General features: G+C 42.0%; 1 protein-coding gene across 2 annotated transcripts; it reads left to right on the forward strand.

The window, feature by feature from the left end:
- Positions 1-63: 63 nt before the first annotated feature.
- Positions 64-26,920, forward strand: LOC115141966 (solute carrier family 25 member 36-A-like). Of its 2 annotated transcripts, none has more exons than XM_029681404.2 (7): positions 64-276; positions 4,770-4,934; positions 5,630-5,707; positions 18,419-18,519; positions 19,997-20,063; positions 20,164-20,453; positions 20,909-26,920. In XM_029681404.2, the coding sequence occupies exons 2-7, from the start codon at positions 4,903-4,905 to the stop codon at positions 21,100-21,102; spliced, it is 762 nt and encodes a 253-aa protein (XP_029537264.1). In that variant the 5' UTR covers positions 64-276; positions 4,770-4,902; the 3' UTR covers positions 21,103-26,920. The 2 variants fall into 2 exon arrangements, with proteins under 2 accessions (XP_029537264.1, XP_029537263.1); XM_029681403.2 differs by lacking the exon at positions 64-276 and adding an exon at positions 1,170-1,612.
- Positions 26,921-26,947: the final 27 nt, after the last annotated feature.

Raw genomic sequence — 26,947 nt, forward strand, 5'->3', positions numbered from 1 at the left:
TGAGGTAATCTGAAGAGATTTCACCCCATGCTTCCTGAAGCACCTCACACAAGTTGGATTGTCATGAGGGGCACTTCCTACATACCATACGGTCAAGCTGCTCCCACAACAGCTCAACAGGGTTGAGATCCGGTGACTGTGCTGGCCACTCCATTAACACAGAATACCAGCTGACTGCTTCATCCTTAAATAGTTCTTGCATAGCTTGGAGCTGTGCTTTGGGTCATTGTCCTGTTTGTCGGAGGAAATTGTCTCCAATTAAGCACCGTCCACAGGGTATGTATGGCATGGCGTTGCAAAATGGAGTGATAGCCTTCCTTCTTCAAGATCCCTTTACCAAGTGCAAATCTCCAACTTTACCGCCTATTAGTAGTTATATAAAACGTTTTATGCTACTAATGTTCATTTATTTTATTATTACAGTTATTATTATTATTCAACGGTAGTTGCCATATTATTATTGTTACTAAGTATTGCAGGTTCATTTTTTTTCATTCGGACACTTGAAAACGAGGTATATCTCAAGAGATTTCATAAAAATTACAAATAAATAAATAAACTGTAAAGAACTACTGCTGTACACACCTGTCCTATTTATAGCCTACTGTCGATAAACACCCTCGTATACATACATTTAGTTATATTCCAGACTCTGAGATTGCTCCTTCGGATATTTCTTCATTTACATTTTGTGTATATTGTTTTGTATTGTTGGGTACGCTGCACTGTTAGAGCTAAAAACACAAGCATTTGCTGCACCTGCGATAACATATGCAAAATACAAGCACTTTTGGGAAGCTCTTGCAGGGCCTAAAACTGACCTGTGGAACGGTGCCAAGCTCAAAGTCAATGAGCTCTTCAGAAACGCCCTTCTACTGCCAATGTTTGTCTATTGAAATTGCATGGCTTGTGTGCTCGATTTTATACATGTGTGGCAGAAATAGCCGAATACACTATGTTGAAGGGGTGTCCACATACTTTTGTTTATATAGTGTATGCACCAATACAATTTGTATTTGATTGATTTGAAACTTGCTGTAGCGAAGCACGATTCCATTCAAAGCCTGATCACGTGAAAAAGTAGTGATGGGGCGGGATTAAATATTGTACTGCTACACATCCGCCAATCACAGCCTTTGTTTTGCGGCTTCCCATTCGACGATAAACATTCTGACCTGTCGCTGTAGCATTCTGTGAGGCAAGGGGTGAAGGCGAGCAATGTAAGAGTCAGGCTGAAGGTGTGTCGGGGTATAAGTATATCACACCGAATTGGATTCATTCACTAGAAAAATACATCCACCATGGCAAAATAATATCCCTGTAACACGGAAGAGACGCAAAGTCACTGTCGTGACCGCGAAGTTTTCAGTCAGGAGAAGGCAACAGTTAGCCTGGGAAGCTAGCTACTGTAGCTAACGCGTTACATATACTCGCTTTTGCTAGAAACTGACCTCCACAACACGGCGCATTGGTCTAGTGATCAATAAGTTACCCATTCCTTGTCGTCAGCCCCCCTTGTCTCCTGACCCAAAGTGGTGCCCTGCGTCCGGGTCCTGGGAATATGAGACAGAATGAGTCAGAGAGATACCCTAGTTCATCTGTTTGCTGGAGGGTGAGTATCATGGCTAATCGCTAGCTAGTAATACAGTCCAGTGTAACGTTAGTTACCATCATGCTAGCAAGCTATATAAAATGCAAAGATGTCTAGTTGGCTAGCACGTTAGATGCTGCTAGTCTAGACGTATCCATGATGATGTGCCTGCAGCAGCTGTTTTGCTAGCTAACATTAGCTAGCTGAATTCAATGACATAGCTGTCTGGTTTTGGTAGGGAAATCTATTTTCTGGTGCTATGTAGAAGTTTTTCACCCACAACATTGCCAGCTCTTCAATTGTATACGAGTTTTGTTATTACCATTGTCCGACTATTAGCCATAACCCACGCGGATGCACTTGTTTCAGCACGTGCGCTCGGATGCCATTGTTTTGACCTTATTTCACATATTCTGACGTTATCTAATGTTAACGTTACCTGGCATCCTTTACTATCAAACTACTGAGCTCATCGTGCAACTAAAGAAATAAGGGGGTCTAACATTATGGTAAGCCGTAAACTATCCGGTTTCTCTCACGGAGGTATAAGGGGTTTCTCTCATAGGCATCTGATCAAGTTGCGGCGTCAGAACCAAAACAAATGCACTCCAAGGTCATACCATGGTCAGCTATAAATTACCTGAACTGCCACAGCCAATGGGGAAACTCTTCTCCGATTAAACCATTCTAGCTACGCAGCCCGAAGTTGTAATGGTAAATAAATAGTAATGATGCTCACACTGTATCAGTGCGACATTGTAGCGAGCTAGCCCAAGATGTGCTCGTAAAGAGCCTAATGTTACCGTTACTCCTTTAGGTCCACGGTATGCTATTTTCAGAGGTAGCCTGGCTCTGGCAGCCAAATATTCCACCAAAACGTGAATCGATTCGAAATTACCACAAAGTTCTAGAAACATAAAGCCCTCTTCTTTCATATAATATAAAAATAATTTAATAAATGCAAAAAAACACTTACGGTACCCTGTTTTAACCAGCCTTCTTTCATTACACCCATGTGTCTGGATCATGCCTGATAGCTAATTAGCACAGGTGGTCCCTATGTTTTCAGCAAACATGGCTGTAACATTTGAGATATGGCAGTGTGTGAACACTAACCCTATATAGGTGTGTATCAATTTAACCTTTTGTTTTTAGAAGGAAAAAAGTCTTGCTGGATGCTGATATGAAATATAAGGTCCTTATGCTTCCAAAACTGTACTTCAATGATGCTTGTTAATGTTCCGACTGAGTCAGGGCTTTTAACAAAACTTCCTCATACAGAAGACTCCTTTGTCCAATGACTCTTATGTGTATTGTAATGGAACTGAGAGTCAAGACCAAGGGCTAGATGAGGACTTGATTTGTTATATAGACTCTTACTATGTACATTCATATGGACAATTGCATGACCAACAGATGGGGTGTTTTAAAGATTATGTTGAAGATTTCAGGACTCACGTTTCAGCTGGTTCACTGTAGTTTGCGAAGGCGCATGCTGAGCTTGAGGCTACAGGGCAAGAAGCATTCCTGCATGTGTTGCTCACAGACTCATGGCAAATGACAGAGATGGATGAATAGAGAGCAAGAGAGCTCCTGAATGCTTGTAAACGAATGCACATGGCCAATTTCAGCTCAGACAACCAGTTGTGTAATATCTCAGGGAGGGTTGGAAAACCCCTACTGTATGTGGTATGAGAGTAACTTGACATCAATACATTAGTGTACCGCCATATTCCTTCCAGAATTCTTATCGTTAGTTCAGGATGGGCAGTAGCCTAATCAACAGGGCTGGAGTTCCCCGACATCACATAAAATTACGTTTTTATAAAAGAAAACGTTTTTTAGCACCCAAAGAATAGCCTGCATTTACACAGTACAATGTCATTTACACATTACTATTTTTGGGGTGCTGTATTTGTTCTGTGTAAATGCGGGTTGTTCTTTGGGTGCTGAAATCGGTAGTTTTTAAATAAAAACATAATTTTATGTGATGTTGGAAATCCAGGCAGCCCACAGTAGTCGCTGCTCAACTCCATCGTAAATCGTAGCGTTGAGTTTAATCGGAGAGCCCCTTCCCTGTAACTGTGTCATGCGGGTTTCCAGAACATTTGGCTGCATCTCAAGTCTTTTATTGTCTCCTATCTTTTTATTGAACTCATAATAAATAAACACAATAGTTGACAGACATATTGAGTAATAGGCCTAGATATGTTCTCCTTTCCTTCAAAATAACATCAGTAGCTTGTCATAGGACTATTGGTCCCAGGTAAGGAAGAAATAGTTTAGCCCTGCACCCTCCCGTTGTTTACCTTTTCTAATGTTCTCCACAGTGCTCATGCTCTGTCGCAGTCCACATGTGCCAGACGTGTATGTCGGATTCCCTCAGTTCCACCTCTATTTACTGTGGCCATCTCCCTCTGTATCTGCCGCAATAGAAGTATGGATTAATAATCAACCATCATAGCAACAGAGTTAGGCCTGTATCTGTAATCTACTCTGGTTTGGCTGAACATATACAGTCTCTCACTGTCTTGTCATTCACACTCTTATCTGTGTCTTTTCATAGTTTACGATACAACACGGGGCAATTGCTCGGGGCTAGGTTATAAACACATACTTTCTACTCGCCATATTTCCCCCAAAGGAGTCATAGAAATTAGTCTACTTCTTTCAAATCATCCCGCTCCCATTGCGTTCAAAACCGTGTTGTATTCATGAGTTCCTATAAAGAAGCTCAGACTCACAGTCAATGGTAGCCTAGTCATTTGTGTGCATTTGGAAAGTGTTAGGTCAAATTAGATGTGTGAAAGGTACGGGCACAAAGTATTGGTTATTGCACTTATTCATTCCAGCCGAGAACTGTTGTCCTCAGATGGAGGGCATTACTGTGCTGACTCGCCAAGCCTCCCCTAGTGTCCACACGGATCCTCAAGCCTCCCCTAGTCTCCACACGGATCCTCAAGCCTCCCCTAGTCTCCACACGGATCCTCAAGCCTCAGCACCTTCCAGATAGACAGTTTGTCTGCTGCTTTTCTCAAGCAGCTGAGCAATATTTGCTGCCACCTCAAAAAAGCACACAATTCTACGTCTGTTCCATCAGTTTGTGTGGGTTGTTTGCTCTGACACGCTCGCTCTCTACCCTTTCCCATCCCTCTGTTCTCTCTCTGCTCTCTTCTAGGTGTGGGGGAACGGTAGGAGCCATCCTGACCTGTCCCCTGGAGGTGGTGAAGACCAGACTACAGTCATCCCACATCACACTCTACGTGTCTGGGGTGCAGCTCAGTACCGTCAATGGGCCCAGCGTAGCACGCATGTCCCCTCCAGGACCCCTGCACTGCCTCAAGTGGGTATTATGTTCTGCCTGCACAACTTGATTTACTAGCATTGTCATACTAACATACAGTCTATCAGCTCACAAGATCAAACAGGCGTAGGCTTTTATTTTAATGCCTAGGGATGTTTATTGTTAACCATCAAACATTACAAATACTATACTTTATGCTTGTGTTATTGGTTTAGATTGTTTTGGATTTATTACTGTCATTGCCCTCTAGCTTTGCACATTAAACTTCACAGTAAACAGTTCTAAGTAGTCTAACGCGTAAAAGTCTCAAGAAACCAGAGAGTAAATATTAGCTGGTCTATTTTGGGTGTTTACATGTCCTCCGGTTTACCCCCTATCCCCTCGTGGGGTTTGGCTGCTGGATCCCTCCCTCCACACAAAACCCCATGTTGTTGTTTGCTCTGGCCCATGTCTCCTTGGTAGGCAGAGCCATGTGGACTAAAATCCAACTCCTAAAGCGCCCCTCTCTCTCCTACCTTCAGGAAAAGGCCTGTCTGGGGATCTGTAGCCTACCCCAGCAGCAGGATATATCCCATCACTCCTATCATACATCATGTTTTTCTCTCTACAAGTTGTTGTTGCAAGTCTTTCGGCAGAGCCTATTAGTTCATTGTTATGAATTCCACTTAAGTTTCAGTGAAAAGAATGTGAATATTTGTGAGTGGTGGGTAAGGGAATTCTGTTTTTATCTTCAGGTTGATTCTTGAGAAAGAAGGAGCCCGCTCTCTGTTCAGGGGCCTGGGGCCTAATCTAGTGGGTGTGGCCCCCTCCAGGTAAGCACCTAACATTACAACAACAAAAAGTAGATTAATGAAATTGTAGTACTGTATCATAATTTCAGGATATACAATATCACCAACCACATTTCCATCTAACTAACTATATAGTCCATTTCATGCAGATGAATTACCTGACGCATGGAAAAAAGGTCACAACTGGGCAGATGGAAACATTAAATACCGGTACAAGTTTATATATGCAGACAGACAATTTTGTTAATTCGACATGATGGGATCTTTTTGTGTCTGTAAAATGGATTATGCGAGAAATGGTGGTGGAAACGCCATTATGCGCAAATATTGATATAATAACTATCATTTTGAAGTAAACTTGGAGTCGTGATGATATGTTGTGTTGGTCCTGCCACTATGACTCGGGAAGCATGCAGTTTATCAGGCTACAGATGAAATAATATGTTCTTCACGGGGTGGTGAAAGTGGACGGTGATGAGCTTGATGCTCCTTCCCAATAAATATTCAGGATCTTATTCTGGTGACATGATTATCGGTGCTTGGCTGCTGTTTGACAAATACAAAGAATACAAAGCTCTTATCCATAATAATCTCATAATGTAGGTAGCCTACCCGCACTGTATCTGCGAGCTGTTGGCTAGATCGCATGTGACAAGACCAGCGTGGACACATTTGCTATATAGCGCAACAGTTTTTGTGACAAAACCATCAGTAAAGTTGGTTGGAAACCCATTTAACATTTAACGTATTTGTCATACATGGGACCTTCAGGAAAAGGCCTGTCTGGGGATCTGTAGCCTACCCCAGCAGCAGGATAATCCCTAGGCATTAAACAATGCTACCTTATATAATGTTACTTACCCTACATTATTCATCTCATATGCATATGTATATACTGTATGTATATACTGTACTCTAGATCATCGACTGCATTCTTATGTCACTAGCCACTTTAACTATGCCACTTTGTTTACTTTGTCTACATACTCATCTCATATGTATATACTGTACTCGATACCATCTACTGTATGCTGCTCTGTACCATCACTCATTCATATATCCTTATGTACATATTCCTTATCCCCTTACACTGTGTATAAGACAGTAGTTTTGGAATTGTTAGTTAGATTACTTGTTGGTTATCACTGCATTGTCGGAACTAGAAGCACAAGCATTTCGCTACACTCGCATTAACATCTGCTAACCATGTGTATGTGACAAATAAAATTTGATTTGATTTGGGAATTTAAGGGTAAAAGTAATTGTTATGTGCACTGTCATCATGCACAGCTTTTTATCTGCAAAAAGTCAGTTTGATGGAAACATCTCTGGTGGGAAAGTTGTTTTATACAGATTTTAGAATATTCACATGTAATTCAAATTGAATGTATATGGAGCTGAGCCAAATCATATCGCATACCAATTGCCCCAAAAGTGATTCAAGTAACTGTCCAGTGAACATCTCACTTTTAAAAGTTCATATTCTGTTAACTCATACCCAAATATTGTTGTTTACTTGTCCTATTGTATTTGTGGCCAAACATAAATTGGGAAAAAAAACACTTCAAACAGACCGTTTCAAAAATGCTATTTCCTTATATAACATGTCATGTTGGGCTCATTGGCTGAGTTGGTCAATCAGCACTCTACTCGCATGGATATTTTTACAAGACCGGTATACGCTCACACCATTCTGTTATTGGGGTACGCCCAGACCATACCAACACAGTTGCTTTTTGACATAATTTAAGACGTCCTTTTTGAACTTTTAATGTTGAAAGGCGATATCCCAAGTATAAATACACTAAAGTACACACACAGTTTTTTTTTAGTGCCATTTAAAATTTGTTTTGCAAAATGGTGGTTTTTAGACACAACTACACATTTCAAAGAGTAGGAAATTTAAGGAACGTGATTTAACTCCTATTTTAATTAAGCAATAAGGATAAGTGTCAGTGCTGTATCATGAATACAGTCACAGGTAAATGGCGTTGTGGGTCCGGCACCATGATATAGCACTGCCTTACTGCTTTTCTAAAACTGTTACCAGCATATTAAAATAACAATGAATTATGTATTTTTATTAAAATGTTATTTTGATAAGTCAATTCATCCAATTTAATTCTTCCTCCAGAAGATATAGTCCAGACAAATCGTGTTAGTTATTTTGGTCATGTTGCTACAGATGAGACCCAATAGTTAATTCCTTTTGCATAGTTGCTATGCAGGCTGGATAATGTACTTGTCACTTGCTAGCTAGCCAACTTCAGCTAACTCAGTGACATTGAACCTGGAATGACAGTACACCGGCTGCATTTTTGTTTGTTTGAGCTTCTTTTCTATTGGCGTTTACTTGTGATGATGACGTTGATGTGTGATTAACGACTGGCTCAGGAAAAAGTTGTCTCCTTTCGTCTGGGCACTGTTCAATCTATGTATGCTACTACAGAGATCAATATACAACAGTTAAACATTGTTTCTGAGGTCAGACAGGCAAGGCTTATATTTACCCCCACTATACCAAACTATATGCTAGGCTGGAAGCAAGGGGAAATGATGTGCGAGTTGAAGTAAATGCATCAATTCAGACAGCAACAAGAATTTTTATGGAGGTGCAGGGCAAATTCTCAGATGGAATTGTTTTTGTGACCGCCAATACAGCACGATTTGGAACGCTGCTCGTCCAATCATCATCCAGGATCCAAACAACCAGTTTTATAATTCATTATAGGTCATATTTCACAGAAACCTAGAAACACTGGACAGTTATTTTAATGATTAAAAAGGGTTCCATCATATTCTGTTCCTAGTCATAGTTCAACGTCTGAGTCTCAAGCTCATGTTGTGATGCAGCAGAGGTAAAAACAGAGCAGCATTCTTTTCATGTCTACAGTCATGTCTACAGTGCATTTGGAACATATTCAGACCCGTTGACATTTTCCACATTTTGTTACGTTACAGCCTTATTCTAAAATTGATTAGATTGTTTATAAAAACAATATATATATGTATTCAGACCCTTTACTCAGTACTTTGCTGAAGCACCTTTGGCAGTGATTACAGCCTCAAGTCTTGTTGGGTATGACTCTACAAGCTTGGCACACCTGTATTTGTTGAGTTTCTCCCATTCTTCTCTGCAGATCCTCTCAAGAGCTGTCAGGTTGGATGGGGAGCGTTGCTGCACAGCTACAGTGCCTTGCAAAAGTATTCATCCCCCTTGGCATTTTTTCCCTATTTTGTTGCATTACAACCTGTAATGATTTGTGATTTTTATTTGGGTTTCATGTAATGGACATGCACAAAATAGTCCAAACTGGTGATATTAAATGAAAAGTGGTACGTGCATACAGTGGGGCAAAAAAGTATTTAGTCAGCCACCAATTGTGCAAGTTCTCCCACTTGAAAATTACAGCCCTCTCATCTTTTTATCATAGGTACACTTCAACTATGACAGACAAAATGAGAAAAAAAACCCAGAAAATCACATTGTAGGATATTTTCTGAATTTATTTGCAAATTATGGTGGAAAATACTCTGTCACTAGTGTTTGTGGTCATCAAGTTGACGGGGATCCATTTTACATCTTACAATGGTGCTTTTACAGAGAGGAGTTGTGAATCAATCACTATCACAGTGATTATCTTACTCCTGGTTAATTTTTTTAGACTGGACAAACAGCACTAATGCTCAGCACCAGGCTGTCCATCCCACTGTTTAATGCTATTACATAACACTGTCAGTCGCTGTGGAGGATAAATGGGGGTTCTGGATGAGAGAGATAAGCTGATGACTGCTACTCAGAGCCCTGATCATTGCAGCTCTGTACTCTAGCCAGCCAGTTAGCTAACCATCTGTAGGACTGGGAGCGAAAAGATTATATGCTAAATTGCTACTAATGCTAATTAGACCCTGGCCCGCAGATGATGATGATGATGAGTCTCTAAGTGGTAGCTAATGGTAGGCTCTAGCTAATAGTTAATGGTAGACGCTAGCTAATGCTATGTCTAACAAGAGCTTGTGCTAAGCGTGTTCAGAGTGCTTTGTTGACACTGTCAGGGTAGATGCTGATGCAGTTCTCCCAGAGTCAAACCACCTGGACCTCTGACACAACACAAAATATATAGCCAAGGCTAAACACACCACACACTGTGACTGATAAGCTTTTAGTGGTCAGTACTGAAGTGTTTTTAGTGTTTTTTTTTACTCAGGGCAAGTTTGACATAACATGTACGATGGCTGAAGGTATAAACTACCTGTAGTTTGCCGGACTGTCTCTGCGGTCAACAATGCTACATCTCTGCCTACCCAAACACAGTGAGACCATGACAAATTTACTGAAGAAGCAGAAACAGCCTGGCACTGGCTAGGCACAAACTTTGTCACTTTGAAAATGTGCATCTAGACTTACAGGTAGCTAATTGTTGAAAAAAGACTTAAGAGATTAGGCCTAGTACTTGTGTGTGTACTAGAGGTCGACATTATTGATTTTTCAACACTGATACCGATTATTGGTGACCAAAAAAAGCCGATACCAATTAATCGGCCAATTTTTTTGTTTTCTTGTTTTTTTTTTGTTATAATGACAATTACAACAATACTGAATGAACACTTTTAACTTAATTTAATTTAGCCTCAAATAAATAATGAAACATGTTCAATTTGGTTTAAATAATGCAAAAACAAAGTGTTGGTGAAGAAAGTAAAAGTGCAATATGTGCCATGTAAGAAAGCTAATGTTTAAGTTCCTTGCTCAGAACATATGAATGCTGGTGTTTCCTTTTAACATGAGACTAAAATATTCCCAGGTAAGAAGTTTTAGGTTGTAGTTATTATAGGAATTATAGGACTATTTCTCTCTATACAATTTGTATTTCATATACCTTTTGACTATTGGACGTTCTTATAGGCACTTTAGTATTTCCAGTGTAACAGTATAGCTTCCGTCCCTCTCCTCGTTCCTACCTGGGCTCGAACCAGGAACACATCGACAACAGCCACCCCCGAAGCAGCATTACCCATGCAGAGCAAGGGGAACAACTCAGAGCGAGTGACGTTTGAAACGCTATTAGCGTGCACCCCGCTAACTAGCTAGCCATTTCACATCGGTTACACCAGCCTAATTTCGGGAGTTGATAGGCTTGAAGTCATAAACCGAGCAATACTTGAAGCATTGCGAAGAGCTGCTGGCAAAACGCACTAAAGTGCTGTTTGAATGAATGCTTACTAGCCTGATGCTGCCTACCATCGCTTAGTCAGACTGCTCTATCAAATCATAGACTTAATTATAACAACACACAAAAATACGAGCCTTAGGTCATTAATATGGTTGAAACCCGGAAACTATCATCTCGAAAACAAAACGTTTATTCTTTCAGTGAAATACGGAATCGTTCCGTATTTTATCTAATGGGTGGCATCCATAAGTCTAAATATTCCTGTTACATTGCACAACCTTAAATGTTATGTCATAATTACGTACAATTTTGGCAAATTAGTTCGCAACGAGCCAGGCGGCCCATGCATATACCCCGACTCTGCATGCAATGAACGCAAGAGAAGTGACAATTCCACCTGGTTAATATTGCCTGCTAACCTGGATTTATTTTAGCTAAATATGCATGTTAAAAATATATACTTCTGTGTATTGATTTTAACTTCTTGCGTCGAGCCATCCCGGATCCGGTATCGTGCCTACAGCCTCAAAGCTCATTACCATAACGCAACGTTAACTATTCTTGAAAATCGCAAATGAAATGAAATTAATCTATTTGCTCTCAAGTTTAGCCTTTTGTTAACAACACTGTCATCTCAGATTTTCAAAATATGCTTCTCAACCATTGCAAAACAAGCATTTGTGTAACAGTATTGATAGCTAACGTAGCATTTAGCGTAGCATTTAGCGTTAGCATTCAGCAGGCAACATTTTCACAAAAACCAGAAAAGCATTCAAATAAAATCATTTACCTTTGAAGAACTTCGGATGTTTTCAATGAGGAGACTCTCAGATAGCAAATTCAGTTTTTTCTGAAAGATTATTTCTTTAGGACAAATCGCTCCGTTTTCTGCGTCATGTTTAGCTACGAAAAAAAACCTGTATCCAGGATTGTGTAAATCTATCCGCAAGCTCATTAGCATAACACAACGTTAACTATTCATGAAAATCCTTTTGTTAACAACACTGTCATCTCAGATTTTCAAAATATGCTTTTGAACCATAGCTAAACAAGCATTTGTGTAACAGTATTAGTATTAGCCTAGCATAGGATTATGCCTCTATTTCAGCATGCAACATTTTCCACAAAAAACAGAAAAGAATTCAAATAAAATCATTTACCTTTGAAGAACTTCAGATGTTTTCAATGAGGAGACTCTGTTAGATAGCAAATGTTCCGTTTTTACAAAAAATATTATTTGTGTCGACTAATCGCTGCGTTTTGTTCATCACGTTTGGGTAAGGAAAAAATAATAATAATAAGTCATTAAAACGGCAGTTTACTTTCTCTTCTGAAGAAATGGAACGCGCATGGACCTACAGATTACGCACGCGGGACACCAGGTAAATGTAGTCTCTTATGGTCAATCTTCCAATGATATACCTACAAACACGTCACAATGCTGCAGACACCTCGGGGAATAGACAGAAAGCGCAGGCTCATTCCTGGCGCATTCACAGCCATATAAGGAGACATTGGAACACAGCGCCTTCAGAATCTGGGGCATTTCCTTTATGAAACTTCATCTTGGTTTCGCCTGTTGCATTAGTTCTGGGACACTTACAGATAATATCTTTGCAGTTTTGGAGACGTCAGAGTTGTCTTTCCAAGGCTGTCAATTCCATGCATAGTCGAGCATCTTTTCGTGACAAAATATTGCGCTTAAAACGGGCATGTCTTTTTATCCAATAATGACATAGCGCCCCCATAGGTTGAACAGGTTAATTAAGACAAATTCTTATTTACAATGACTGCCTAGGAACAGTGGGTTAACTGCCTTGTTCAGGGGCAGAATGATAGATTTTTACATGGTCAGCTCGGGAATTTGATCTAGCAACCTTTCGGTTACTGGCCTAATGCTCTAACCACTAGGCTACCTGCTAATGTGATGGGCTGTCACTGTTAAGTAGCTCTTTGTAGACCTGGAGGTCCAGCCATCGGTAGTAAGTGCAACACGGGTGCATTTGCCAATTCTATGACAACTTTGGCTTTAGCTTGCTTTATATATAGAGCGGGTACTACCCTTCGAAAGGGCAAAGTTTGTAACGTGGCTCGAGCACTTTCACGAGGTGCTGAAACCTACTATTCTTATCAACCACCGAGAATGGGCACATATCCGTGGCTATAAACATACAGAGCCTTCGGAAAGTATTCAGACCCCTTGTCTTTTTCCACATTTTGTTCTTCTAAAATGGATTAAATAATCCTCAGCAATCAACACACAATACCCAATAATGACTTTTTTTTTGCATTTGTATAAAATAAGAAAAACCGATACCTGTATTTACATAAGGATTCAGGCCCTTTGCTATGAGAGACAAAATTGAGCTTGAGTGCATCCTGTTTCCATTGAGCATCCTTGAGATGTTTCTACAACTTGAAGTCCACCTGTGGTAAATTCAATTGATTGGACTTGATTTGGAAAGGCACACACCTGTCTATATAAGGTCCCACAGTTGACAGTGCATGTCATCAAAAATCAAGCCATGAGGTCTAAGGAATTGTCCGTAGAGCTCCAAGACAGGATTGTGTCGAGACACATCTGGGGAAGGGAATCAAAAAATGTCTGCAGCATTGAAGGTCCCCAAGAACCCAGTGGCCATTTGGAACCACCAATACTCTTACTAGAGCTGGCCGCCCAGCCAATCTGGGCAGTTGGGGGAGAAGGGCCTTGGTCAGAGAGGTGACAAAGATCCCAATGGTCACTCTGACAGAGCTCCAGAGTTCCTCTGTGGAGATGGGAGAACCTTCCAAAAGGATAAGCAGCACTCCACCAATCAGGCCTTTTATAGTAGAGTGGCCAGACGGAAGCCACTCTTCACTAAAAGGCACATGATAGCTCGCTTGGAGTTAGCCAAAAGGCACCTAAAGACTCTCGGACCATAAGAAACAAGACTCTATGATTGAACTGTCTGGCCTGAATACCAAGAGTCACGTCTGGAGGACCATCCCTATAGTGAAGCGTGGTGGCAGCATCATGCTTTGGGGATGTTTTTTAGTGGCAAGGACTGGGAGACTAGTCAGGACTGGGGAAAAGTACAGAGATCCTTAATGAAAACCTGCTCAGGACCTCAGACTGGGGTCCTGGTTCACCTTCCAACAGGACAACAATCCAAAGCACACAGCCAAGAAAACGCAGGAGTGGCTTTGGGACAAGTCTCTGAATGTCCTCAAATCAAAGTTTATTTGTCACGTGTGCCGAATACAACCGGTGTAGACCTTACAGTGAAATGCTTACATACAGGCTCTAACCAATGGTGCGAGGAAAAAAAAGGTGTGTAAGTAAAGAAATAAAAAACAGTAAAAAGACATTAAAAAATAGTAGCAAGGCTTTATACAGACACCTGTTAGTCAGGCCTAGTCAGGCTTATTGAGGTAGTCTGTACATGTATCGTTAAAGTGACTATGCATATATGATGAACGGAGAGTAGCAGAAGTGTAAAAAGAGGGGTTGGCGGGTGGTGGGACACAATGCAGATAGCCCGGTTAGCCAATGTGCGGGAGCACTGGTTGGTCGGGCAAATTGAGGTAGTATGTACATGAATGTATAGTTAAAGTGACTATGCATATATGATAAACAGAGAGTAAAAGATTCGTTGGGGGACACACACAATGCAAATAGTCCGGGGAACCATATTTGGTTACCTGTTCAGGAGTCTTATGGCTTGGGGGTAAAAACTGTTGAGTAGCTTTCCATACGGTAGTAGAGAGAACAGTCTATGACTGGGGTGGCTGGGGTCTTTGACAATTTTTAGGACCTTCCTCTGACACCGCCTGGTGTAGAGGTCCTGGATGGCAGGCAGCTTAGCCCCAGTGATATACTGGGCCTTACGCACTACCCTTTATAGTGCCTTGTGGTCAGAGGCCGAACAATTGCCCTACCAGGCAGTGATGCAACTGGTCAGGATGCTCTCGATGTTGAAGCTGTAGAACCTTTTGAGGATCTCAGGACCCATGCCTCATTTTTTTTATATTCCTGAGGGGGATTAGGCTTTGTCGTGCCCTCTTCACGACTGTCTTGGTGTGTTTGGACCAATCTAATTTGTTGTTGATGTGGACACCAAGGAATTTGAAGCTCTCAACCTGCTCCACTACAGCCTTGTGTATGTTGACCTGTTTAAAGGTCTTACTCATGTCAGCTACGGAGACAGTCGTCCGGAACAGCTGATGCTCTCATGCATGCCTCAGTGTTGCTTGCCTCGAAGCGAGCATAGAGGTGATTTAGCTCGTCTGGTAGGCTCATTACACTGGGCAGCTCGCGGCTGTCCTTCCCTTTGCAGTCTGTAATAGTTTGCAAGCCCTGCCACATCCGACGAGCGTCGGAGCCGGTGTAGTATGATTCAATCTTTTAGCCCTGTATTGACACTTTGCCTGTTTGATGGTTCGTCGCAGGGCATAGTGGGATTTCTTGTAAGCTTCCTGGCTAGAGTCCCGCACCTTGAAAGCGGCAGCTCTGCCCTTTAGCTCAGTGCGAATGTTGCCTGTAATCCATGGCTTCTGGTTGGGGTATGTACGTACAGTCACTGTTGGGACAACGTCCTCAATGCACTTATTAATAAAGCCAGTGACTGGTGTGGTGTACTCCTCAATGTCATCGGAAGAATCCCGGAACATGTTCCAGTCTGTGATAGCAAATCAGTCCTGTAGTTTAGCATCTACTTCATCTGACCACTTTTTTATAGACCGAGTCACTGGTGCTTCCTGCTTTTAATTTTGCTTGAAAGCAGGAATCAGGAGGATAAAGTTGTGGTCGAATTGACCAAATGGAGGGCGAGGGAGAGCTTTGTACGCGTCTCTGTGTGTGGAGTACAGGTGATCTAGAATTTTTTTCTCCCTTTGGTTGCACATTTAACCTTTCTAGGGCAGGGGTTCCGCTTGAGGACAACATTCCGCTGAAAAGGCAGCACATGAAATTCTAAAATATTTTTTTGAAATATGTCACTTTCACACATTAACAATTCCAATACAGCAAATGAAAGATAAACATCTTGTTAATCTACCCATTGTGTCCGATTTCAAAAATGCTTTACAGCTAAAGCACAACATATGATTATGTTAGGTCAGAGTCAAGTCACAAAAACACACAGCCATTTTCCAGCCAAAGATAGGAGTCACAAAAAGCAGAAATATAGATCAAATTAATCACTAACCTTTGATCTTCATCAGATGACATTCATAGGACATCATGTTACACAATACATGTATGTTTTGTTCGATAATGTGCATATTTATATCCAAAAATCTCAGTTTACATTGGCATGTTACGTGCAGTAATGTTTTGATTCCAAAACATCCGGTGATTTTGCAGAAATACTCATAATAAACATTGATAAAAGATAGACTTATCCTCTATTCAACCGCTGTGTCAGATTTTTTTTAAACTTTACGGAAAAAGCATAATCTGAGAACGGTGCTCAGAACCCAAAACAGCCAGAGGATTCTGGAAAAAAACACTAAATATTCACTTACCTTTGATCTTCATCAGAAGGCACTCCTAGGAATCCCAGTTCGACAATAAATGACTAAGTTCCATAAAGCCCATCATTTAGCCACTTGTTGTTAGCGTGTTCAGCCCAGTAATCCATCTTCATGAGGCGTGAGCATTTCCTCCAAACAAACTCGAAAAGTTCTGTTACAGTCCGTAGAAACATGTCAAATGATGTATGCAATCAATCTTTAGGATGTTAACATAAATCATCAATAAGGTTCCAACCGGAGAATTTCACTGAAGAAAAGCATTGGAACCAGAGCATACTCTGTCAGGAGCGCGCGTTATGAGACCGAGTCTCTCTGCCAGACCACTGACTCAAAGAGCTATTATGAGCCCCTCCTTTATAGTAGAATCCTTAAACCAGTTTCTAAAGACGGTGACATCTAGTGGAAGCCCTAGGAAGTGCATCCTCATTCATATCTCACTGGGATTTCAATAGGCACTGTTTTGAAAATCGATTTCTCACTTCCTGTTTGGATTTCTTCTCAGGTTTTTGCCTGCCATATGAGTTCTGTTACACTCACAGACATTATTCAAACAGTTTTAGAAACTTCAGTGTTTTCTATCAAATACTAACAATAATATGCATATATTAGCATCTGGGACAGAGTAAAAGTGAAAATGCTACCCCCTATCCCAAAAAGGTGAACATGTTGATAGAGATTTGGTAGAACTGATTTAAGTTTCCCTGCATTAAAGTCTCGGGCCACTAGGAGCGCAGCCTCTGGGTGAGTGGTTTCCTGTTTGCTTATTTCTGAGTGCGGTCTTAGTGCCAGAATATGTTTGTGGTGGTAAATAAACAGCCACGAAAAGTATAGCTGAGAACTCTCTCTGGGCAAGTAGTGTGGTCTGCAGTTTATCACAATATACTCTACTTCAGGCGAGGAAAAATCTAGAGACTTCCTTAGATTTCGTTCACCAGCTGTTGTTTACGGGGCCATTCGAGAGAGATATCCTGGACTTGAACCCGATCGAACATCTCTGGAGAGACCTGAAAATAGCTGTGCAGCGACACTCCCCATCTAACCTGACAGAGCTTGAGAGGATCTGCAGAGAAGAATGGGAGAAACTCCCCAAATACAGGTGTGCCAAGCTTGTAGCATCATACCCAAGAAGACTTGAGTCTGTAGTGTCTAGCCAAGGGTTTTCAACAAAGTACTGAGTAAAGGGTCTGAATACGTATGTAAATGTGTCAACATGTTTGAGGTTTTAGCAGCTGCATAGGTTATTCTCATTGAGCATTGACTTACTGTTAACATTTTATCCACAACTCTGGCAATTGCCATTGTAATCTACTGGGAAACCAACATTTTCCCAAACTAGAGATTTAAACAATGATGGAGAATCCTCCTGGTTTATCCACCCCCAGCACTCACCACCTCAAAAAAAGACTGTTTGAAATGTGGAAATTAAGGTTCAAATGTTGATTCCAACGTGTGCGTAAGGCTCTAGTCGTTTTAACAGAATAGCCTGATTTATTTATTTTTATTTTTCCCCAGATTTACTTGGGGCATACAACGCAGCGTAGGCAATGCCTATAGGCCTAGTGTTTTAAGTGTTTATAAAAAAATATATATATGTGTTCATTCGGGTTCAAGTGTTGACCGAACCAAGGTCCTCAACGGTTCAGTAGGAATACATGTACCTTTACACCCCTTTTAATCAGCCCAGTCGTTGTGGCTTTATTCATAATGAGCCCAGTCAGATTAGTAGCTAGCTGGACAATACAGTTTAGTGTGTTAAGTAATGTTGTGTCATTAACTAGCTACACTGCTGCTGGAAGAAGACGAGTGGCTTACATGTATAAGAGGCTGTTGTTCTTTACATAACGTGGGTGACGAGAGAGACTAATTAGTTTTGCAGTAAAGATGTTGCCCAACCATAACATTCAATACTTTATTTTCTTATTTGTGGCCTTCTACTGTTTGTCATAAGTTCCTTGGCAGGACAAGGGATTCCCCACCAGGGATGGTTCCTGTGCTGTTTCATTTCCTCTGTTTAATCCCTGGCCCCTGTCTCCTCTTCCAGAGCCATCTATTTTGCTGCGTACTCCAGTGCCAAAGAGAGACTGAATGGAGTGTTTCAGCCGGACTCCACACAGGTCCACATGGTATCTGCTGGCTTGGCAGGTAACCACACCCACTTCCTAACACTATACATGTACTCTTTTTTTCCAGTTTTATTTCTAGACTTTTCATTGGTAGTTATACTTTTCAGTCATACAATTTTCTGTGAGTATTTGGATGATAGCCTAACCTGGAGTGTCATGTGATGTGACCACTTCTGTGTTGGTCAGACATGCCAGAGGACTGGATCTGACCGGGTCAGTGGTGGTCCAGTCCAACGCAGACTGACTAGTTCTGTAGAGGTCCCCTACCTCACCTTCCTATTCTAGGGTTAGGTTTCTATATTCTAGTCTCGCGCTACAGTATATCTGCCCAGCAGCTCTCAGCCTGTTGTTTCATGTGACAGCTCCCCATATGACCTAATCCTCTAGCCTAGTGGCTAAACTAGTTTCTGACATAAGGCGTACCTCTTTGTCTTTCATTGTGCATGTTATTAGGATGATGTGTTTCTTTCCAAAGGCAAGGGAGTAGAATAAAGTCTATTTATTGTTGACGTTCCGTCTGCAAAATCTGTTAGGCCTATGTAATGCAGAGCGTTTCCCATGGCCGTTCCCCAAGTAAGCATGCCTATTATCATAAAATTATATTGGAAAATCTCCCAACTTGTACAGTATCACACACACACACACACCTTTTCTAGATGAGGAAATAGTCTCTCTAGAAGATTAATTCTGTCCAGTGACACAGTGATCCTAAGAGGAATGCAATATGTCATGTAGCCTAGACTACTGGCTTCTACCCTTTTAGAATTGAGGTCAGCTGGGCTTTGAAAGAGCACTGCATGTTTCTGTAATGGAGAACCAGAGCCAACGTGCGACTGTGTTTTTGACAGGTTTCTGTTAACACCCTGTCCCTCTGAGCAGCATGGCTTGGTCCTTCCGCCAGTCTAGTCAAGGTCGGCTCTGCTTTATTTAGTAAGCCCATGTACGCCTCAAATACCCCCTCTAGTGGCTATGCCATGAGGTGCTGCTACCTGTAGAACTAGTTTTGCCACATAACCGGCTTCTCTCTGTGATACAGGAGAGGGGAATAGTCTGGCCCTGGTAAGAGGCTGATGTGTTGACAGGTAGGTGAGAAAAGACGCCTGTTTGCCATTGGTAGAGAGATATGTAGAGCTCATTGGTACATGGTAGTTATGTGATACAGAGAGCTGTGTAGCCAAGTGGCTTCTGCAGAGCTAGGAATAACCCTGAGATCAGTGTCAACATGACTGCTGGGCAAAAGCAGCCTAACACTGATTATTATGGGAGTGTAACCTTTACACACACTAACATGCACACACGTTACATCACACATGCGGTCACGACACAGATATCCTTGGCCTTGTCAAATTGAGACAGTTAATTTAACCGGACATTTTTTTCTGATCGTTTTGAACAGTGTTTTGTTCTGCAGCTTGGTAGACAAACACTAAGTGTTAGTGGTGTTTAGTCTATTAAGTAAAGTGTGTCTAAATGTGAGCTCTTGTCCTTCCTCTCAGGGTTCACAGCCATCACAGCTACCAACCCGATCTGGCTCATCAAGACTCGCATGCAGCTGGACTCCAGGTAAACACAAACGTCTGAGTAGGTAGTGGCTAGAGGTGGATTTAGGATGTTGTGTCGGTTGTACCATTGGTAAATCCCAATTCCACCCGTCTTTTCATAGGAACCGCGGGGAGAAGCCCATGAATGCGTTTGAGTGTTTGCGGCGGGTGTACCAGACAGAAGGCCTGCGAGGGTTCTACCGAGGAATGTCAGCGTCCTACGCTGGAATCTCAGAGACTGTGATACACTTTGTCATCTATGAGAGCATCAAGCGGCGCATCCTGGAGGCCAAGGCAGCGCAGCACATGGACGAGGAGGAGGAGGCGTCCAAGGACGCCTCGGACTTTGTGGGGATGATGCTCGCCGCCGCCACCTCCAAGACCTGTGCTACGTCCATCGCTTACCCCCATGGTGAGAGCAGTGTGTTCTGGGAGCAGGAGGGTGGGAGTGGTCTGAGTAGAGGATAGGTGGTTTGTAGTCAGTCGTGTGTTTGTTGTCCTTATACTAGTTAGCACCTGTAGTTAATATTGGTTGTCCTTAACCTTTATATAATTAGGCAAGTCAGTTAAGAAGAAATTCTTATTTACAATGACTGCCTACCCCGGCCAAACCCGTATGACGCTGGGCCAATTGTGCGCTGCCCTATGGGACTCCAAATCACTGTCGGATGTGATGCAGCCTGGATTCAAACCAGGTACAAACCAACCCCTCATAGACCACTGCGCCACTCGGGAGCCCACATGTGCACCTTAGACCATGTTACTGTGAGAGTAAATTATATTTAAGTCCAGTATGGAATCTAGTATTGGGAAAGTATTTATTTTGAATCGCCAGTAAATGAGCGTGCTCCTCTCCCCTCTTTACAGAAGTGATCCGGACCCGGCTACGGGAGGAAGGCACCAAGTACCGTTCCTTCTTCCAGACTCTGACCACGGTTCCCAAGGAAGAGGGCTACCGGGCGCTGTACCGCGGCCTCACCACCCACCTTGTGCGCCAGATCCCTAACACCGCCATCATGATGTGTACCTACGAGCTAGTGGTCTACATGCTGAATGGTTAACCTCTGACCCTTGACCCAAGATGAAATCCCAGAGAGAGATGGGCCGACGTGGACGGATGGCATAAAGAGACCCCAGAGAAATTAAACAGGAGAGGGACCAGGGACTGTCATCTCTCCCACCTCCAGTCCCTCAATCCTGTCTTTCTAAAACTAAAGCAAATTGTCCCAAAAGCACCTGTTTTTTTTGGGATGGGGAGTTGGGTTGTTTTCAGGGGTGCACGACACAGGAAGAGGGGTTGGTAGACAGGAAATCAATGTTTGTTTTGGGGATATGGTTTAAAGTTGTTTAAAAAGAAGCTGTCTCATTGAAAATTAGTCCTTCGGAGCCCTTTCTCTCGCTCTCTCTCGTTTTCTTGCCCTCTCTTCTTGTCTCTCCTAAATAAGCGCATAGCTTACTGGAGCAGGTACATTGGGGAGAGCACTCAAGCTAGTTTAGAGTCTAACAATGCTAATAATTTTTCTGGTTTGTGTGTCAAGAGGGCAATTGGTAGTAGAGGCTTGTTGAGTGCAGGGAGGTCTTGAGGTGAGGATAGTGTTGGAGTGAGGTGGATAGGGGATGTGCCTTGCAGGACGACTTCAACTGACCTGTACAGATGCATAATAATGATATGTGGGGAAGCAAAGTTCAGACCAGCCCTTGTTTCTGGATCTCAGTAGACCACAGTTGGACCGCAGGCATTCAGAACCACACACAGTGCTGGTCGGGTCCACTTTGTACTCAGGACGAAGCCTGGTCCCCTCCACCCCAGTTGGACCGCAGGCATTCAGAACCACACACAGTGCTGGTCGGGTCCACTTTGTACTCAGGACGAAGCCTGGTCCCCTCCACCCCAGTTGGACCGTAGGCATTCAGAACCACACACAGTGCTGGTTGGGTCCACTTTGTACTCAGGGCGAAGCCTGGTCCTCTCCACCCCATTTGGTCAACATGCACAGGGGCTAGTCCACTCTGACAGGCCTAACCTAACCTAGGAGACTGGCTTGCCCTGACTGACATCCTGACTAACACTAGACATTGATACTGGAAGAAACATGCAGAAGTCTTTACTGTACGGCCTGGTCAGTGTGGACAGCACTTTGGGCTCTTTCTGTGTGCATTCTGTAAAGTGAGTTGGGTGACCGTAAGTACCTCTGACCCACTCCCTCAGCACCCAGACTGACCAGAATCATCCGCCCTTTTTACCTACTTGAATGTTAACCAACTCAAGGAATAACAAACTAAAGACGATGGGAGCATTGTCTCGCGTCAGAAGCCATCGCGCTATCTGAAGTGAGACTCTGCTATGATAGTGAAACAACCACCAATCTTGTGAATATATTAAGAACGAAAAAATATTAACAGAAAATCAATAACTTAACAAGACAATTTTATACACTGAACAAAAATATAAACGCTACAATTTTACGGAGTTTACAGTTCGTATAAGGAAATCAGTCAATTGAAATAAATAAATGAGGCCCTAAATCTATGGATTCCACATGACTGGGCAGAGGGCGCAGCCAATCCGAATGAGTTATTCTCCAAAAAAGGGCATTATTACAGACAGAAATACCCCTCCGTTTCATCAGCTGTCCAGGTGGCTGGTCTCAGGCGATCCCGCAGGTGAAGAAGCCTGATGTGGAGGTCCTGGGCTGGTGTGGTTACACGTGGTCTACGGATGTTAGGCTGGTTGGATGCACTGCCAAATTCTCTAAAACGACGGAGGCGGCTTATGTTAGAGAAATTAACATTCAATTCTCTGAACACCTCTAATGGACATCCTTGCAGTCAGTGTGCTAATTGCACACTCTCTTAACGTGAGACATCTGTGGCATTGTGTTGTGGGATTATCTTGGCAAATTAGAAATGCTCACTAACAGGGATGTGAACAAATTTGAGAGAAATAAGCTTTTTGTGCATATGGAACATTTCTGGGATCTTTTATTTCAGCTCATGAAACCAACACTTTACATATTGGGTTTATATCTTTGTTCAGTATAATAATGATTAAATGGTATATATTAATGTCTTCATAAGATGTAACATTGTTGAATTTTTCTGCCCAGTCATGGGAGCGTAAACTATATGTTTTGGGGGAAATTCAGGGTGAACCTCTGAACCCCCAAGGTTTCCTCCCCCAAGGTTTCCTCTCCCCCTTAGACAAATGTGTGATTCTTTATGCACTTTTCTGTAGACCTGCTCTGACCTACAATTGCATCTCTTATTTCTCTGCCTCAGCATCCAAGCAAGTGTTACAGATGAGACAATCCTCTGTCCAGTGTTCACTTTGGAGGTGTGTTGTTGTACAGTTTAGTCTGCGTGTGAGAATAGATGGGATACTCGAGTGTACGTGATGCTACACGCTACGGAGACCCTATGTTTCTATCTCTATACTTTATGCAGTATATGTGTAGTTAGAAGAAAAAAGACTGCGTTTCAAACCCGATTTTCTCAAATGTTTCATTTTGAAACGTCTTTTTCTGGTTTGTTTTGTTTGATTTCTAATCGGACTGTTTTTCGATGGAAAACAAAAAGATGCTCTCTACCTACTTCGCCTCCATTTTATTTAGCTGTTATTTTGTTTGAGTTCTGTTTCAAAATGACGATGTTCATCTCCTTGTCTACCTGTTGTTTATATTCAGCTGTGTGTAACCATAGATGCCCTCACCTACTGACCTTTCCCCGCTCACATGATACGAGCACAAAGAGCCTTTCCAGCACATGGAAGCTTCACTGCAGCCATTCACTCAAATATCCACAGGTCACACTAATGCTAGAAATAAGAATTAGGTTTATAACAGTTCCTTAACAGAAAATGACTGTATTGCTACTCAATATTCACTCTGGAACCCAGAACATTAAGACTGTAATGACTGGAGCTGTATTAATATCTAGATAAAAGAAAACCAGCTACAGTTTGAGATGTGTGCATTGTTCAAATGCACCTCTTCACTCTCCATGCTAAGTCGCTCTGGATAAGAGCGTCTGCTAAATGACTTAAATGTAAACAGATCTGGGTGACATGGCTGAGACAATCATGAAGGCTGTAGAAGCAACTAACAACCCCACTAAAACAACTAAGGCTGTATGTAGTAAGCACATTCTAAAGAGGGTCAACGGTGAAGTCCGCTTGTGTTCCGCAAACAAAACAACCTGTACCTCCTGAGTGACTACACCAGGGGTTTCAGAGCTCCCTCCTCAGGGACCACTGGACGTTTCACATATTTGTTGTAGCCCTAAACTGGCACACCTGATTCAATTAGTCAACTATCACCAATTGAGTTGTGCCAATTCGGGGCACCAACAAATCTGGTGGTCCCTGAGGAGAGGTTTGGGAAGTATTACTCTACACCAGGGATGGGCAACTTTGATGGGGGTGGGGGCCACTAAATCTGAACTCATCATGAGGGGCCACATTTGCTCACAGGTCTGTGTACCTACATCCATAAAAAAAAATCATATTAAAACACTTATTGGACACAGTGAGTCCATGCAACTTATGTGACTTGTTAAGCAAAATTGGATGAATGCAGGGTAGTAACGTCATGAGTTGGGATTATGGTTCTTTGTTTACCTAGCTAGCTACATGTCTTAACAAAAGACTCCACTATGCAAGTAACCATTTCGGGTGCGTTCGTAAATTCAGTCTGGCCATCTACTCTGATTTCAGAGCACTAATCTGAATTGTGCCAGACTGCAGAATAACTGATGAATTAACGAACGCTCAACACCCGTTGAATATGGTTTGTGTCTGTAAAAGTCTGCAAAAAAGCATAATGAAATTGTTGCCAGCAGCACAGTTAGTTACCAATGCTCTGGATAACATGAAAACAGTCTAACCAGCTCTGCTAGGGTGAGTAAAATGGTCAGAGTGGGGTGTTCTCATGGTTGTCTAGAAGTAGCTAGCCAACTTTAGCTTGGGTGCTTGACTGCCGTTGAATGTTCGGATCAACCCTACTCCTCGGGCCGGGGCGGGGCGTCCAGTGTACGCTCCGAGTGCGAAACGCTCTGAATTTATGAATGGGACAGTTGCACAGTATCTGGCAGCACAGTTGCAGTCACTAACGCTCTGGATAACATAACAGCCCAACCAGCTCTGCTAGGGTGAGTAATGATCAGTGAGCTATTCTCTCATTTGTGTCTGGAAGTAGCTAGCAAGTCAGCTTGGGTGCTTGACTGCTGTTAGTACAGAATGCTCAGATCAACCCTTAAAGATGGGTGGGGCTAAAGCTTAAGAGGGTGTGAACGATGCTGAATGGGTGCAGACAGACTAACCCTAACCCTTCACTAGATACCAAAACATTCAAAGGCCATTTTCTCAAAAGTGAGTTAACAAGTTTATCAACTTCCAAAGCAAAATTACTTCCCCATTGTTCCTCAACTGTAGTGTATGATATATAATTTTGTAGCTCTGAGTCTACTTTTATCCAATGTAAAAAAAAAAACACTTTCAAATTTTGCTACATAAGACCGATTTGAGCCAGTCGGTCACAAATGTTCACTCCTAGACTTGCCATAACAAAGGGGTTGAATAGTATTGACTTAAGACATTTCAGCTTTTAATTTTGTATTAATTTGTAAGCATTTCTAAAAACAATTCCGCTTTCACATTATGGGGTATTGTGTTTAGGCCAGTGACACATCTCAATTGAATCCATTTGAAATGGGGCTGTGAAACAGGGGAGGGAATACCTTCAGAAGGCGCTGTAACTTCCTGCAATTCTACACATTTTGACAGAGTTGTGAGAAATGTTTGGAGTTTATAATACATCTGAGGAGGACTGACCAACAAATTCTCTGGGGGTCACCCGGCCAGTAATTCTACCATAATTACTAAGTATAGCTGGCCGCTAGACTAATTTACCAATCTAATCATTTTTTTGCTGACATCAGTGGTGGAAAAAGTACCCAATTGCCATACTGAGTAAAGATACCTTAATAGAAAATGACTCAAGTAAAATACTACTAGAGTAAAAGTCAAAGTATTTGGTTTTAAATATGCTTTAGTATCAAAAGTAAAATAAATATTTTCACATTCCTTATATTAAGCAACCTAGACAGCACACTTTTTTTATTCATGGATTTTATTTCATTATTATTTAACTAGGAAAGTCAGTTAAAAACCAATTCTTATTTAGAATGACAGCCTACCCCGGACAACGCTGGGCCAATTGTGCGCCGCCCAATGGGACTCCCAATCACGGCCGGATGTGATACAGCCTGGATAGCCAGGGGCACACTCCAACACTGACATTTAGTGAGTCTCAGATCAGAGGCAGTTGGGATATTCTCTTTTATAACTGTTTGAATTAGACCATTTCTGTACTATGTATTGAACATGTAACAAGTACTTTTAGGAGTCAGGGAAAATGGAGTAAAAAGTCAATGATCTTCTTTAGGAATGTAGTGGGGGAAAAGTTGGGGGAAAAAATAGAAATAGTACAGATACTCAAAGTACTTTACCCCACTGTCTGACATGGCCTAATTGAGTGACTGTCAGTGACTGACATGAGAAAAACTGCTGATGCACAACATTTTGAAATTGTACAAATTGAAACTGTCAACAGTAAGTTGAGACCCAGAGTGAGTTTCCACAATAATATATTCAGGAGCTCAAAGTATTGGGACAGTGACAATTTGTTGTTTTGGCGCTGTAGTTTGAAATTATGCAATGGTTGAGGTTAAAGTGCAGACTGCCGGCTTTAATTTGAGGATATTTTCATCCATAATCGGGTGAAAAGTTTAGAAATTACAGCACTTTGTACATAGTCCTTCCATTTTAGGGGACCAAAAGTATTGGGACCAATTCACTTGTGTATTAAAGTAGTAAACATTTTAGTATTTGGTAATATATTCATAGCATGC

This window comes from Oncorhynchus nerka, linkage group LG14 (assembly GCF_034236695.1).
Source record: "Oncorhynchus nerka isolate Pitt River linkage group LG14, Oner_Uvic_2.0, whole genome shotgun sequence".
Classification (NCBI taxonomy): Eukaryota; Metazoa; Chordata; class Actinopteri; order Salmoniformes; family Salmonidae; genus Oncorhynchus; species Oncorhynchus nerka.